Genomic DNA, 15,056 nt, shown 5'->3' on the forward strand with positions numbered 1-15,056 from the left:
CTTTTTTCCATTTGTTTAATTTAATTACCCACGTAATAATTAATTACAATGATTTCATTAACTCGTCATCGCCTGTCACTCATCTATCACTATCAATCATCTATCACTATAACTGCAAATTACAATGGTACGATTTTTTTTTTGTTACGCAGCCCCAGATTATTTCTGACAAGCGGTGCAGACTATACTGCCGACTTGTTTTCAACCGAACGAGCTGTATACGCAATCGCGTAAAACGTGGCCTTCGCTCTTCTGCACACTCTCAGAATTTCCAATTTTAGTTCATTCGGGAGTCCGACGGCCTTGGTCTTGACTTTTCTTGGTTTCAAGGTTGTTTCTTGAAAGTTTTTTTTTCTGTATGGCAACCTTTTGTTCAAAAGGCCTTGGGGCGTCACGTCGGTTGTTTGGTACGAAACGTATCTATATTGCTAAATTCTGAGTAATCTCTCTGGTGTTGCTGTTTGAAGTTGGGGGAGGTGCTTCCTGTTTTCTTTTCAATGCTGCTTTGATCGTTTTTGAGGCCCCAGATTATCTTAGTTCAGTTTACCTTGATATCTAGCTGTCTCCTCAAATGAGGGGATAGCTGGGCATTCTCGTTTGATTCCTCGAGAACGTCATTTCGCTTCCGATTCTTTCAGTTGCAAGTTAGCGCTCTTCTTGTGTTCCTCTCATGCCCGCGCTAAGCCCCCCTCCAAATCATGCCTAACCAACTAGCCCGAACTTTCACTTTGCTCAGGTCCGAAAGATGGCCGCCCTCCACCAACAGGGCAATTTCCCATGTCGAGCCATCTTTCCGAGGGATGAGGTCCTATGATGGCCGATCAGCGGACCGGAAGCGGCCTCGTACCTATTTCACCGGTAGGTACCCGACGACACCCAAGTTCCCCCCGTGCCCTTGGCGGATGCTCAACCACAAGGCCAACCGTGGTTGGACAAAGGGGCCCGATAACCCCTGTAAGAGGGAGGGAGCGCCATAGACCCCCCCTTTCCAGATATAGCCCCCTAAGTGGCCGATCGCCTGGCCGGAGGACATCTGTACCCAATTATGCCGCTGAGTTCCGGCCAGTAGCACTTCGGGCCCTCCGGATGCGCCGAGACTTGCGCACTCCTGTGGTGGGGCTTCGTAACACATTTGTAAAACAATATAGATAAAAACCAATAAGGCTGGAACTATAAAATATCTAATGTAAATAATTGCCTTAGCATAGTGTATACCATGATCGCTTATCGCGACCGCTGATGTACATGCGCAGATGGAGGCACGGGAGCATTGGCGGCCGCAGTACGTTAAAGGTGAAGGTTGTTGGACGGGGGAAGATGGGGGGGGGGGGGGGCAGTGTAAGGCAAATGCCTCTCTCACGGCTCTCCAATCAACCCTGTCCTTTGCCAGCTGCGGCCACCGTATGCCCGCAAACTTCTTAATCTCATCCGCCCACCTAACTTTCTGTCGCCCCCTGCTAAGCTTGCCTTCGCTCGGAATGCACTCCGTTACCCTTAAAGACCAGCGGTTTCTTGCCTTCGCGTTACATTCCCTGCCCAAACCTATTTCTTCCTCTTGATTACGACTATAGATGTCATTAACCCGCGTTTGTTCCCTCACCCACTCTGCTCTCTTCCTGACTGTTAACGTTACACCTATTAATTTCGTTTCCATAGTTTCCTGCGTTGTCCTTAACTTAAGCTGAACCATTTTCGTTAGCCTCCCTGTTTCTCCCCTTAAGTGAGCAGCAGTTAGATTCAACTGTTGTATGCTTTTTTCTTGAGGGATACTGATAAACTGCCATAAGGGCTTGACGCTATAGCCTTAATGGGTTCCTTCAGTGGCCTGGCGTCCTCTTTGCATATGACTTCGCAGGCCAAGAATATTGTTCTTTCTTTCATCACATAGCGCTTAACTTGCGCTCAACCTACCCTTTAAGAGTACAATGCGATGACATTTAATATCCCTTTCGCGCAAGTACTTCTTCCCTGTCGCCTAGGTTCTGCCTACGTGCCCATATATGCGGAATTGGTCATTCTCTATACTTTGCGTTCATAGATCGCAGGGAGTCCTTCATACCACTCCTGGAGCAGTAGTGCTGCGGTTAAGCGATGCGCCACTGGCCCGGCAGGTGGATGATGCAGCCACCGATGGGGCTTGAGTGACCCAGGTGGCTCTTCCCGAGTAACCTCTCGCAGTCGGTCATTAATTAAACTGCCACTTGCCACGTTGGGCAGTTTGCCATGGAAGGCGGGCTGTGGTGACGTCACAACACTACCTGTGGGAATTTCTTTTGGGATTTTTGCTCTCACGCGGCTACCTCCGACAACGACGACGGCGGTGGATTTTTCGCTGAGCGGGATGCTTAACGCTTCCGCTTTAAAAAACCGTGACAACATTCCTTTGTGCATGTCAGTCTGATAATGAGAGTGGTGCCCGCTGATATATGCAGGCCCAAAGAACGTTGCAATAACACCGGCAACGGCGGCTGAACGTGACAGCCCTCGCATCGAGCAACACGAAGCATCTATTCACGCCACGCAACACCAGCCGTATAGACGCTTTACAGCGCCGTATCATGGGGGCTGCCATCTTTGGTCACGTGAGCACGCCGCCATTGCACGCCTCCTGACTGCTCCGAGCGCGCCTCGTCGCGACGGCTGCCGCGTCTGATGGTTCGGTTCCAACAGGCTGTGTTTCGGCTGATACGGTTGTAAAATAGTGGGAAGGAGACAGTATGGTTTGGCCAAAGATTCGAAGGACACGTGAGAACTCTAATTTGATCTCTTGTGGCCTTGAAAACGGTGTCCGGTTTCATAGCCAGCCGATGGATGGATTTCCTGATACTTGTCTTTGCGTCCGCAGAAGGCTTTGCTGAATGTTTTTTATTGTTATTATCTTAAACGGCAAGGTTTAATGCTTCTGCGGCAGCGCAGGTCGTTGTAGTATTCTGTGCATGCACGCAGACACCGCTCTAAAACGCTCACATGCACATCGTACGCATTTGTTTACAACCTGTTAACGGTGCTTAGGAAACCGAAAATATTTTCTATTGGTTTGTTAAGCACACAAAGGTGACAAAAATAAATAGACACACAAATGTTAACTACCATGTATAGCAGTACCATTCATCAAGCAGCCTTCACAATCTGGCGCGCAATCGTTTCGAAGGATTATGCCATATAATTGTTATAACGCGCACAGCAACGCATTCACACTACACGAAGTTCATAATTATGTCAGTCTCACATATGAAATTGCGGTACGCTCCACTCTCGATATGCGGACATGAAAATGCTCGAGGTCTCGTTGGTGGTAAGTAATCAGCTTCTCTCTGAGCGCTGGCCTGCGGGGTAACATTTAGTGGCTGTCTCGCATGGACCGCGAGGAAGTGGCAATCATCCAGCCCAGCAGCCGTAACGCAAATGCTGTATTCCGAATCTGGTCCACGAAAAGCGCTCTACTTGGAGCGAAGTTCAAGAGTAGCACCAAGACGGCATACAATACACGGACGGTAAGCGTTGTCCGTTCGTACGGCTGTGCAGCGCACGATCTACAGTAGCGGCATGTAGGAGCATAAGTCGTCCTTCTTTTCCGTACCTGATCTGGCCTCCGGCGCTGCTGTTACTACAATTGCCGAACACCTTAACTTACGAGCAATGGGGCCTCACTACACACGTAGGCGCAACTGCACAGCAACTGAAAGCACGAAGTGACGGTTTCGGTGGCGGAACACTTTGATCATGAAGCAATGTTGCGCACTTACCCTCGCAGATTTTCCAAGATCGTAACCTTTCTTTCTATATTGGCCATCTAGCACTGGCGGACGTGTTTGTCGCGTTCGCCCGTTCGGAAATGATGCATGGCAAACGGGCGCGAACAGGGGCAGTACTTCCTTGTGCAGTTCGGTTCCGTGAGGCTCGCAAACGATCGCATCCTGCACCTTTAACTCTCTGTCGCAATTCTTGCAATCCACAATAAAGCACGTATTTCCTCTGCCTTTCCCCATCTTCGCAGAAAGAACACTTCGGCAGCCACCCGCGATATTTCCATTACTGCATCGAGGCGTACACTCCGGCGACTTACGAGGTGCGTAATGGCGCCGTGTTCCGAGCGCGTCTGTGGCGCCATCTGGTCTCAAACGGAAGAACTGCGCGCTGTAAACGGTCTATACAACTTACGTGACAGACTCCAACATCCGAAAATGTACATGGAATTATTTGTAAGCTGATATGGCAGCACTTTGCCATGGTGGTACAAAGAGAGTCCGAACGAAGGAGTTCATAGGACGGGGAGCTGTGATAGGCTTAGCGGCGGGGTTTGCCATGGCCGTTATAGTCCGATCAGGCTGGAGCGTCGTGCTGCCGGTGGCGGCCTCTACCCAGTGTTTTCTCCAGTCGTGTTCATGCACAAACAGCAACCGTCTGCATGCTATCCACGACTCGACTGTCGACTTTACTACCGGCGTTGGTCGGACAGTGCTCCACTTGCTCTCAGGTGCATCCGGCAGCCTCCAGCAGTCCGGGCCCTCGGATATTGACGAATCACGGCCATGAATCACGGCTTCAAATGCCTCATTATGCAACGGCTCTTAATGCACGAAAAACAAGACATAGACACAACTTTTCCCTTACGCCATTATTTGCTAAAACAAAATCTCACATGAATAGTTTTTATCCACGTACTATAAACGAATGGAATTCTCTCCTTTTTGATGTACTTCAATCAGGGAACTTCACAAAAGCGTTGGAAAACTATTTGTCACCTAAAATAACACAACCATAAGCAGTATTTTAACTATTTTTCTCGTTTTTTATGTGAAATTTCCTGTATTTTGTTGTTTAGTGCCCGATTGTTGTTTGGCACAGCGTCTTTATCCACATATAAATTCAAATGTGTGATTCTTTTTGTTCTAATTACTATGCTAAGGCAAGCATTTAGATTTTTGTAACGTGGCTATGGGCTGCATCATTTTCATGCACTGTTTATATATGCATTTTTTTTGTCACCCTTGTTGCATTGTCCTTACCTTGTCAACTGTACTGCCCCTCCTGCATGGGCCAGTATGTTGGCCTGCAGTATTAATAAATAAAAATCCGCGGAGCCGAAACATCGCCCTCGCGAGCCGGTGGCTGCTGACGTACTCGAGCTCAGGCTACACGTGTCGAGCCCTGGCTGTCACGTGACCGGGGCGCAGTGTCCCTCGGAACGCACTGGCAAAGAAAGGGAATTCGTTCGCCGGCCTCATATTGCAACTTCTCGTGAGAGATGAGAGAGAGAAAACGCTTTATTCATCAATCGGCAGACAGGCACAAACGTAAGGATGGAGGCTCTATCGACGACGTACTGGGACGATGTACGGATCACCAGCTTGTCGAACTTTCCGTACTATTCAATGTGTTTTATTCGGCAACATCGGATTAGTCGCCTAGTAGGGAACGCGGGCTTGCACTGCTTCCAGGCAAGGAACAAATTACTGAAGAAGTTGGCGCGGAACAACGAGGACAAGCGAGACAAACGCTCGTCTTTGTTTGTCTCGCTTGTCCTCGTTGTTCCGCGCCAACTGCTTCAGTATGCATGCTAACCAACTAGCCCAACTTTCTGCTCTCCGAACAAATTAAACCTTTTCGCGGTTTCCGTTTTTGAATAAATTTCGCGAACACCTGCACGTCCTTGTAGGTTTGTCGCGTAAGCAGTGATTCAGTCTTCAGGCCGTACAAGTCCGTCGCTGGAGTATACAATAACCACTCAGACTTTCCGTTTATTTCTGCAAAAGCGTTCCCGTGCGGGCCAGTTTGCGTGCTGTCTTCGTGCGCGCCGTGGTCTTCCCAGTCATCCACCCGCGTGCCGAATGTCCCGATCACGTCCGGCCTGCAGAAAAGAGGGCAAAACGTTAATTAGCTTAAATTATGCACGACGCATTCTGCGTCAATTTGCGCACTGCGACGCAGCAGATCGAGCCAAAGTGGCGCTTATAGTATATGGCAACTTTTATTTTCCACCTGACAGTTTCAAAAGGGCGCGGAATGCAGAAATGTGCGTTCTCTCTTCTGTGCCCTTTTGCGCCGTCTTCTAAATATGTTACAGGATTGAAAAATTTTCCGGAAATTGAATACACTGAGATAAACGCCTGGCCTTTTTTCTGGCACTCTTTCTATAGAAAACGCTTAGAAAGAAAATGCCTTGCATGCTAGAAAACAGATGCTAGACTTTCCGGCGGTTTTATTTTTATCAGATAATTATGGAAATAATAAAAGAAGCGAAAAAAAGTGAAGTAATGCGAAAAAAAAAATCGGCACACTGGTATCCTGTGCACCCAATATTTTCTTCACGCTACTTAGTGTTATGGAATACTCTTCACTGCTTCATCATGAATTAATCACGCGCTCAACCTGTACACATTTCCTGTTGTGTAAATAGTTTGTGTATATTACCTCTCCCGCCATCCTCTCTTCGTGTCCCCTCACCTCTTTCATTTCATTTCTCCATTATGCCTGCCATACTTTATTTCCCCTGCCCCAGCTCAGGTGCTTCAGTATCGATGGCAGATCCCAGGGCTAGCAAAAACCTTATACTTCTTTTTTATTATTATATTAATAAACCACTACTACTACTAACTCTTCACGCATAAATGTATGAACTGTACCTGGGTATTGCATAAGGCCCATGAAAAATACGTAGTATCTTGTAACTACACTTCAAAATAGCCTTGTCCCCAGCAACTTTCATTGGCATGATCCTTTTCCGAAACATAAATGGGAACCGCCAAGCGATCTGAAGACGAATTGAAGTTGGCCTCCATCGAGACCACGAGAATTAACAGTTCTGACATTTTTTTTTCCGGAACATAACTGCACAAGACGTCGCGCCACACGTGCCGACATTGGCCTCATGACCTGCAAGTGTTGCCAACAGACAGACTGGGCGCTGAATCGACAGCAAGCGAAAACAAGCAGGGGGCGCATATGCCACGTAACGAAATACGTCATATGCATTGTTCAGTGATCAGACGAGGTATAACGGGGCCCGGCCTTGTGCGCAGACACCCATATATAGAGGCACGTGCCTTCTACGCAGATCTTGCGGCACTCCTGCTTGGTGAGGAAGTTGTTGAAGTTCCTCCCGCAGCCGGTGTAGGTGAACTCGTTGCAGGAGGCCCTGTCCGGGTCGTAGTAGAACATCACCATGTTCTGCAGGCACCAGCCGGGCTCCGGGGGCTGCGAGCACGGGTCCTGGACACACCTCGTGAAAGCTGCGACGACGGGGGAGAGATGGGTGTAAACCTTATATATGCCGTCACGATGCCCCTGACGCAAAAAAAAAATGTATTGAAGGGCATTATTCCGCTCTAGGTACGCACTACGCTGTCAAGGGTCATATCACTTCGATGCACAGTTAGTTGGTTACACTCCACGCCTGATTCTAATAATTTAATCTGAGATAAAGTGCGCAAACTTTATTTCAACGTAGCACTGTAGCACCAGCTGATCTTGTGCCACAGTGCCAAGGCTAGCACTGGTCAGTCATCTGGGCAGAGGTGAGCAAAGCAAAACTCGTTGCAGCATGATTCCGTACTTCCAGGCGCTCATGGCTGAAAGGTAATTGAAGCGTTGCGTGTGTACAGAACGCTTTCTGTATCTGCCCTGATCTCCGGATTTTTGTGACAGTGAACTGTTTCATGCCATACGGAGCTGCAGAATATAAGCGGTGGAGGAGATTGTTAGTCTGAACCTAGCGATGTGCGTGTGCGTTTTGCGTGTTGTTGAGTGACGACCTGCGACCGAGGAAAGATAGGCAGTAGGCTCAATGCGAAATCTTGTAAACCCTCCTGTATCAGCAGGACAGCACGACATGTACATTCTTTGCCAAAAGTAACCGGGCAAGGGTGGTTTGTTTCTTAACCGCGTTGCGAAGCACTTACAGCAGCCCTTAAGCCCCGAATCAGTGTAATGTAAGGTGGATCCTTGCCCCAACGTTCTGACGCCGTTCGGTGTTTAGGGGTGCCGTAAAGGCTCCGTTATACGATTCATAAGCAAAAACCTGCTGCTCGGTTACTTTCGGAAGAGGGGTACATGTTCGGCGCACATCTTAAGCCTGCTACCACGCTTCAGTCTCACTGAGTTCTCTAAAGGGAGAGCTAATGTTTTATACGCTATTTCCTCAATAACAACAATATTTAGTACGTGAGTAACGGCACGGTCTAATTACCGCCAAAGCCTACAGGATTGGTAAAACGGGCTTTTGGGCAAGTTGGTCGCTTAGCTTGGACATAACTGCAGCGCGAAAAAAACAACGGCATAGGGAAGAAAACACTCGACAAGTACAAACGCTGCTGAAGGAAATACTTAACACAGAAGGAAGGGCCCACTGTAGAGGAAATATGCTTTAGTAAAACGAGCTTTTGGGCTAGTTGGTTGCTTAGCTTAGACTTGGCTTGCTTAGTTTGTCCTTGTCTTGAGTGCTGTCTTCCCTTTTTTTTTTCGCGCTGCAGTTATGTCCAAGCTAAGACATACATGTTTGCTGAGCCGAAGACGACACTTAAGCGCAGACGCATGTATGCACAGCGCGAAGCGTTCGCGGTGCCAGCACACGTGTCGGCTTTCACACGTGACGAGGAATTAAAATCTCAACTCCCACGCAGCAGCAGCGAGCAGCGGCGCCGCGCTCCACGCATAGCTAGCGCCACTCATCCAGAATATGAAAGTCGTCGTTTTACGACATCGCTGCAGATGTCGCAGCAATTAGCCGGCTCGTAAAGGGAGAACGCCCAGGGATTGCATCTGCCAGCCACAGCCAATTCTGCGTGGCAGAAAGTGACACCCCGCACTGTGTTTCGAGGTCCATGAACGAAAAAATAGAATAAACTTATCATTCCAAGGGTCGAGTTGTTAGCGCGCTACAGAGCGAATTCAGGATAACCCAGCATTTGATGAGAGCATTTATACTGAGAAGAGTCCCAGATCATTACAGCGTGACATGTGCCCTAATATTTTCTTTAAAGTGATTAGCAACCTTTCACTTAAGTGGTCTAGGCACAAAAGTTTTGGGTGTCTTTTTGTTTGTTTGCCTTGAGAAAGCCATACGGGGTCTATTAATTATGAAAATCAGCTCATAACACCAGTGCGCAGCGTTAATAATGAAATACAAACGATTTTGTGCCGGCAGTTTCAGCTTCGGTCGGGGCCAGTGCTGAAGTGAATCTTGACGCCACGATCGACCGTCCAACCTGTACTGCCACAATATTGATGACGTTGGCGTCGCCGGCAAGCACTGGTTATACCTAGAGCAGCCACTAGGTTTTGTGACGTCTCAACAATTGGGGCAAGTACACCTTGACGTCACTTGATGTGGGTGGAAATATCTAGTGGCTCCTGGGACCCCATTCAAAATAAATTTATAATGTTCCACTGAACATCTGGAACTGAAACGTGCTAGCAGACATCTCCATAGGCCCATGAAACAAAGCATAATGTTTTTTGTCTGTGAGGGATTTCTGCCGCGTGTATACATTCTCATGTTGCGTGTCACACATGCCTGTGGCGTCTCACAGACACCACAGGGAAGCTCCGTTGAATGCCTTTTGCTGAGAGTGTACTTGGGTGCAAAAACCAGTCATGAGTTGTTTGGTTGTGGGCAACGTTAATGCAAAGTTTAGTTCCATTAACGTTGGCTGTGGGTGCGGGGCGTAGGGCAGGAGTGGCGCGCGGTCACGGTCATCTACGGTCTCGACTAATAATAATAATAATAATAATAATAATTGGTTTTGGGGGAAAGGAAATGGCGCAGTATCTGTCTCATATATCGTTGGACACCTGAACCACGCCGTACGGGAAGGGATAAAGGAGGGAGTGAAAGAAGAAAGGAAGAAGAGGTGCCATAGTGAAGGGCTCCGGAATAATTTCGACCACCTGGGGATCTTTGACGTGCACTGACATCGCACAGCACACGGGCGCCTGAGCGTTTTTCCTCCATAAAAACGCAGCCGCCGCGGTCGGGATCGAACCCGGGAACTCCGGATCAGTAGTCGAGCGCCCTAACCACTGAGCCACCGCGGCGGGGCAATGTCTCGACTCGGTGCGCTGGTCACGCCGGATGTACGTCTCAGCTAACAATAAGCGAGGGTGGTTCGACAAATCAGCGTAGCGCGCTGCACCTTTTGTCTCTCACTCTTTCTTTTCCTTCTTGCACTTTCGCGCTACGACGCCGCTGACGACGACGCGTAACCCGGAAACCGCGACCTTAACAGCGCTTGCTGTAGAAAGAAAACTGAGGTAAGTTGAAGCCGGCCTCTTCCCTTCCCCCGTCTAAAACGTGACCTGTTCGATGTCAAACAATTTTCTTTTCATCAAACCCTGTATCCAGGATCCGGGCACAATGCACCCCCCGTCGTCCTCACTCCAGCCTTTTCAGGGGCGCATTTATAGGAAGCTGACGGGCATCACTATTTGAAAAGGGCGTTTCTTAAACCTTCTCTGTCGAAAAAAAAAAAGGGGGGGGGGGAGGCCAATGCGGTGTCCCGGGAGAAAATTTTTCGCCAGTTTGGAGGTGAGGACTCTTACCTCTCTTCAATGCGCCCGTGAACCTATTCTACAATGAAAGGGATCTCTGATTATGCCTCTGATGCCAACATTAAGTAGGCCTCCAATGCGTGCGAAAGGTAGCTGTTAATACACACCCCCTTTGCTAAAAGTAACCAGGCTGCCCGGTTTGCTTTTCACTTGTATAGCGGAACACTCATCGCACCCATCAAGCTGTAAATAACTGTGAGGTAAGGAGAACCGTTTTCCTCACCTTCCGATACCTTTCGGTTTTTAGGGAAGCCGTAGGGGCTCCGTTATACGAGGGAGAAGCAAATCATGCAGCCCGATTACTTTTGGCAAAGACTGTACGTCTCCGCTACTGTATCAGGGCAAACAGCGATAAGGCGTCCTCTGCCGAGTCGGCGAAGATGTTGCTGCTGTCGATGTACATACCGTCGCCTCGTGGTTGACATGACGTCCGGACATAAGGGAGGAATATTTATCGACGCCGTAAGCGTCTGGCGACCTCGTTACGGTCTGCGAGGAGGACATTCGGGGACGACGACCTCAGACGCAGAGCCGTAGGAGAAGAAGCGAAGGCTTATGGTTGTTTCCACTTGTTCTGGAAACGGCGGGCGCAGACATTGTTACGCCGTTATGTCGCTTGTTGCATTGCTCCTGTGGTTTTCTCAATATTATTTTCGTTACGGTCCCTTATTAAATTGTGTTGTGGTTTATTTCGCTTGATCCTTTTTTTGTCAGTGTGGTACGCCTTGTTCAATTCTCACAGTTATTCTCTACACGAGGTCATCGGCTGTGGGACCTCTTCTTCTATATTACTTTTCGCATCAGGAGATTTTAATAATTGTCAAGTTGATGTTCTTCGGAGTGCACTTCGCGCGACTAATGGCGCAATTAGCCAGAAGTCAGGCAAAGTTTAAATACTGATTACGTGTTCTGGCCGCAAAAGGTACCCATGGTGTGGTTAGTGAAACCACGTAAGCATCTGCTACGCCGAAAGACGCACTAAGTGCATTTATATTTCATGCTTTTAAAAGTTAATCTTCTGCCATTAGGTAGGACTAGTGCACTGCGGAGAAACTTAGAAATGAAGGAAATCTAAAACACTAATAAAATTTTTGATTCGGATTAGTGATTTTGTCCGCTCCTTGAATACCCCGAACACGGACGCCTGCATGTCCACATTATCTATTTGCTGTCGTGAATTACATTTTTAAAATTACATGTCAGGAATATTTATTATTTGAAACTTGAATTTTTTTCTTCGTGGACACGGAGGAAAAATTTTAGGACGTGCCCGCACGAGACTAAATTCGTATATCATTAGAGAAATTGAAAGACGGATCAGCACTAACCCAAAATGGATGCTGGCAAAAATTAAAAGCAGCATATAACAAGGGTCGGGTTCGAACCCGACCGCGGCGGCTGCGTTTTTATGGAGGGAAAACGCTAAGGCGCCCGTGTGCTGTGCGATGTCAGTGCACGTTAAACATCCCCAGGTGGTCGAAATTATTCCGGAGTCCTCCACTACGGCACCCCTTTCTTCCTTTCGTCTTTCACTCCCTCCCTTATCCCTTCCCTTACGGCGCGGTTCAGGTGTCCAACGATATATGAGACAGATACTGCGCCATTTCCTTTCCCCAAAAACCAATTATTATTATTATATAATAAGGGCGGAAAGTTCGAAGAAAATAATTTGCTCCGATGTATATTCACTGGCAAGCACCGCACGAATTTTAAATTGTGAGGAAATTTTTTCTAGAAGTTCTTGCAGTCGACCAACCACTTGTGCTGAAGGGCTGGAATTTCGCTCTCACAAACTGCCACCAGATCAATCCCTCGTGCACGAAGTATCGTGCTGTGTTTGTGAATGCTTATGCAAGAGAATAATCTTCCCACGTGTTAGGTAAACAATGTTCTATCCGAACAGTAATGAAACATGCCTCTATATCTATTGGCTCATTTTGCTAAACGAACGAAGTACGTTGAGCTAAACTGCTATCACACAAATACTATACGGCGATAAAACATGACGATTATTTGACTTTCCCATGTCTGGTGTGCTATTTCCTTGAAAGACGTACCAAACCAACCTTCTACAGTCGAACAAAGTATGTGCTTCGGACATACGTAACACGTCCAGAACACCTTCCTAGGATCCAGCTTTTTATTTTTTTAGAACATCTGCCTTAGAACTTCCATGGATGTGATTCGACATTCAAGATGTCAAATAAACATTCGGGACACTCAAAAAACGATGTTCTTCAGGCGTCCCATGGACATCAGTGATTATTTGGGTTATATGGTGGGAAACCGCATGAATAATACAGTACATTTCTAGCCAGGCGAATGCAATGTTTTCAGCCACGACGGCGACGACATCGGGCGTAACTTCCCTTACAAAATTTTTTTTAGACATTCTATAAACTGTCCATAGACTTTTATCTATGAAGTCTGTCTTAGACAAATCCCAAAGAACAGTCTATTGACAGTACAAATGCTATAGACAGTCTATAGACAATCTATAGATTTATAGCCGTATACTTTTAGTAAACTTTTGTCAATAGTCAGTCTATAGACTGTGAATAGACAAGAAATGCCTATACAAAGGCAATAGTGTCTAAGAAGTCTATAGACTGTCTTTAGACCGTTTTTATAAGGGTGACACCGCAAAAAGTCCCTCACACACCTGTCGTTGCGAAAACCTTAATCCGAATTAAGCCCGCTCACACAGGCGCAAAAGCATTAGTGCATATAGCGGCAGCTGCATGCAGTCCGATAACGGGACCGAAGGAATGCAGCAACGAAGGAAGCAGAGCGAAGAGCGTGCCTGCCGGGTTCCGTGAAGTAACGATGGAGGGCGCACACGGGGGTGATTTACGGCTTCGCATGCAGGCCGCGAGGGAGAGGAAAGCTGCACGTTTCCTCCGGCACCGCGGGCACGGACACGGGGCCCGGACGCCGCGATGATTCGCGCTGCGCTGGAGTCCTCGTGGAGGCTGCGGTGACCTCGATTCGACTCTTTCGCTGCAGCTCGACAGAACCCCGGCTGTGATGAAGCATTTGTGCTCAGGGGGCTTTACGATGATCTGGTTTATCAAGGCCGTCCCGGTTTGGATCTGTCTCGTGTCTGCAGAACAATCACCGAGTTCGATACGCTGCGGAAATCTTTTGAAACAACTGTTTTGTGGTGGAACGGTTTTCAACTTGACCGTCACTATCGGTATCGGAGTGTTGCTAAGCCATACAATAAGGTTCGCTTGAAGAAACACTACTGCTACAAGGAGGGTTCGATGCTATCAGGCATGCGCTCCCGTGTTCCTGCTCATATTGCTCATGATAGTACTATCTTGATAGCCTCGAACCCGATAGCTTCGAACACTACTTGTAGCGATTCGTGGCAGCCGCTGTCAGAAAGAAAGTGGAAAGGGGGTTACATTATTCCTTTTTTCAGAAGCAGCTGCAACGCAGCACAACCCTTTCCACAATCTTGTGAAAAGCTGCCACCGTGGATTGCAACAAGGAGGGTTCGAGGCTATCTGCCACGCGCTCCTGTGTTCCTGCTCATATTGCTCATGATAGTACGTTAAAGAAATTTAGAGCATTATATAGGGTTCTGAAAATAGGTGAGTTGAAATTAAACCACTCGCTGTTTACACACATAGATTTGTTGCGTTCGTCGCGTGCTTCATCGATGAGAATAAACAGCGACCACCTCCCTCCTTCCTTCTGTTCCGAGGCGCTATTTTCGTCTCACTTGCCGACACGCAGTTGAGCGACGTTCGAGTTGAGTGACGTAGCTCAGCCGAGATGCATTCTACACGCATGCACGACGCGCGAGCCACACTCACCGTCGTTGAACTTGTCGTGCAGCATGGTCCCGCTCTTGGACAGCAGCTTGACCTTGGCTTTGTAGTTCTGCTCGGTCATCTGGTCGACGTACTCCACCATGCCTGGGCGAGAGGCACCGTGAGACAGACGTTCGATTGCGTATACGCGAATCTCCGTATACAGAGTGTACGTTGTCAGGGGCTATAGTACGATACTGTAGTATATCGCTGGAGATTAGAACAAAGAGTCATAAAATGGCAGGAAAGTAAACTGGAAGATGATTTCGCTTGGCTACCCCATGAAGAAGGAATAAAAACTCTCAATATGGTTAACAATATATAATTATAGCATAGCGCGCACCACCACTACGCACGCACTGTTTGGTCCCGACGCGGTAGGCGGGCGAGCTGTTGACAACTGTTGACTAGAGTTACTGTATAGTATACCTGTATAGATACTGTATAGGTACTTTTACGGTAACTTCACTGTTGACGGGTACGTTGCGCCATCTGGTGCCCTCATGGCGATCTGCGCATGCGCAGTCACAGCCGGTCTCGAGGGGGGCGCGCTCGAGACCCGCAGTGGCGGGCCGCGGTACGCGCTATATTTCTATAAGTATCTGCTCTGTAACGGGAGATTCAGCGTCAGCTGTTGAAGTGTTTTCATCTCACGGTATATTGAGGCAAAGAATTTGAGAGCGATAT

General features: G+C 48.0%; 1 protein-coding gene across 3 annotated transcripts in view; it reads right to left on the bottom strand.

Moving 5' to 3' along the window:
* Positions 1–5,714: 5,714 nt before the first annotated feature.
* LOC144106347 (uncharacterized) overlaps positions 5,715–15,056 on the bottom strand; it is a 66,189-nt gene continuing 56,847 nt past the window's right edge. For all 3 annotated transcript variants that reach the window (XM_077639125.1, XM_077639124.1, XM_077639123.1), the window contains exons 3-5: positions 14,373–14,474; positions 7,047–7,232; positions 5,715–5,851 (exon numbers count right to left, since the gene is read on the bottom strand). In XM_077639125.1, coding sequence (XP_077495251.1) covers positions 5,841–5,851; positions 7,047–7,232; positions 14,373–14,474 — 299 coding nt within the window. In that variant the 3' untranslated portion in view covers positions 5,715–5,840. The remainder of the gene's footprint in view (positions 5,852–7,046; positions 7,233–14,372; positions 14,475–15,056) is intronic.

Source organism: Amblyomma americanum, chromosome 10 (genome assembly GCF_052857255.1).
Source record: "Amblyomma americanum isolate KBUSLIRL-KWMA chromosome 10, ASM5285725v1, whole genome shotgun sequence".
Lineage (NCBI taxonomy): Eukaryota > Metazoa > Arthropoda > Arachnida > Ixodida > Ixodidae > Amblyomma > Amblyomma americanum.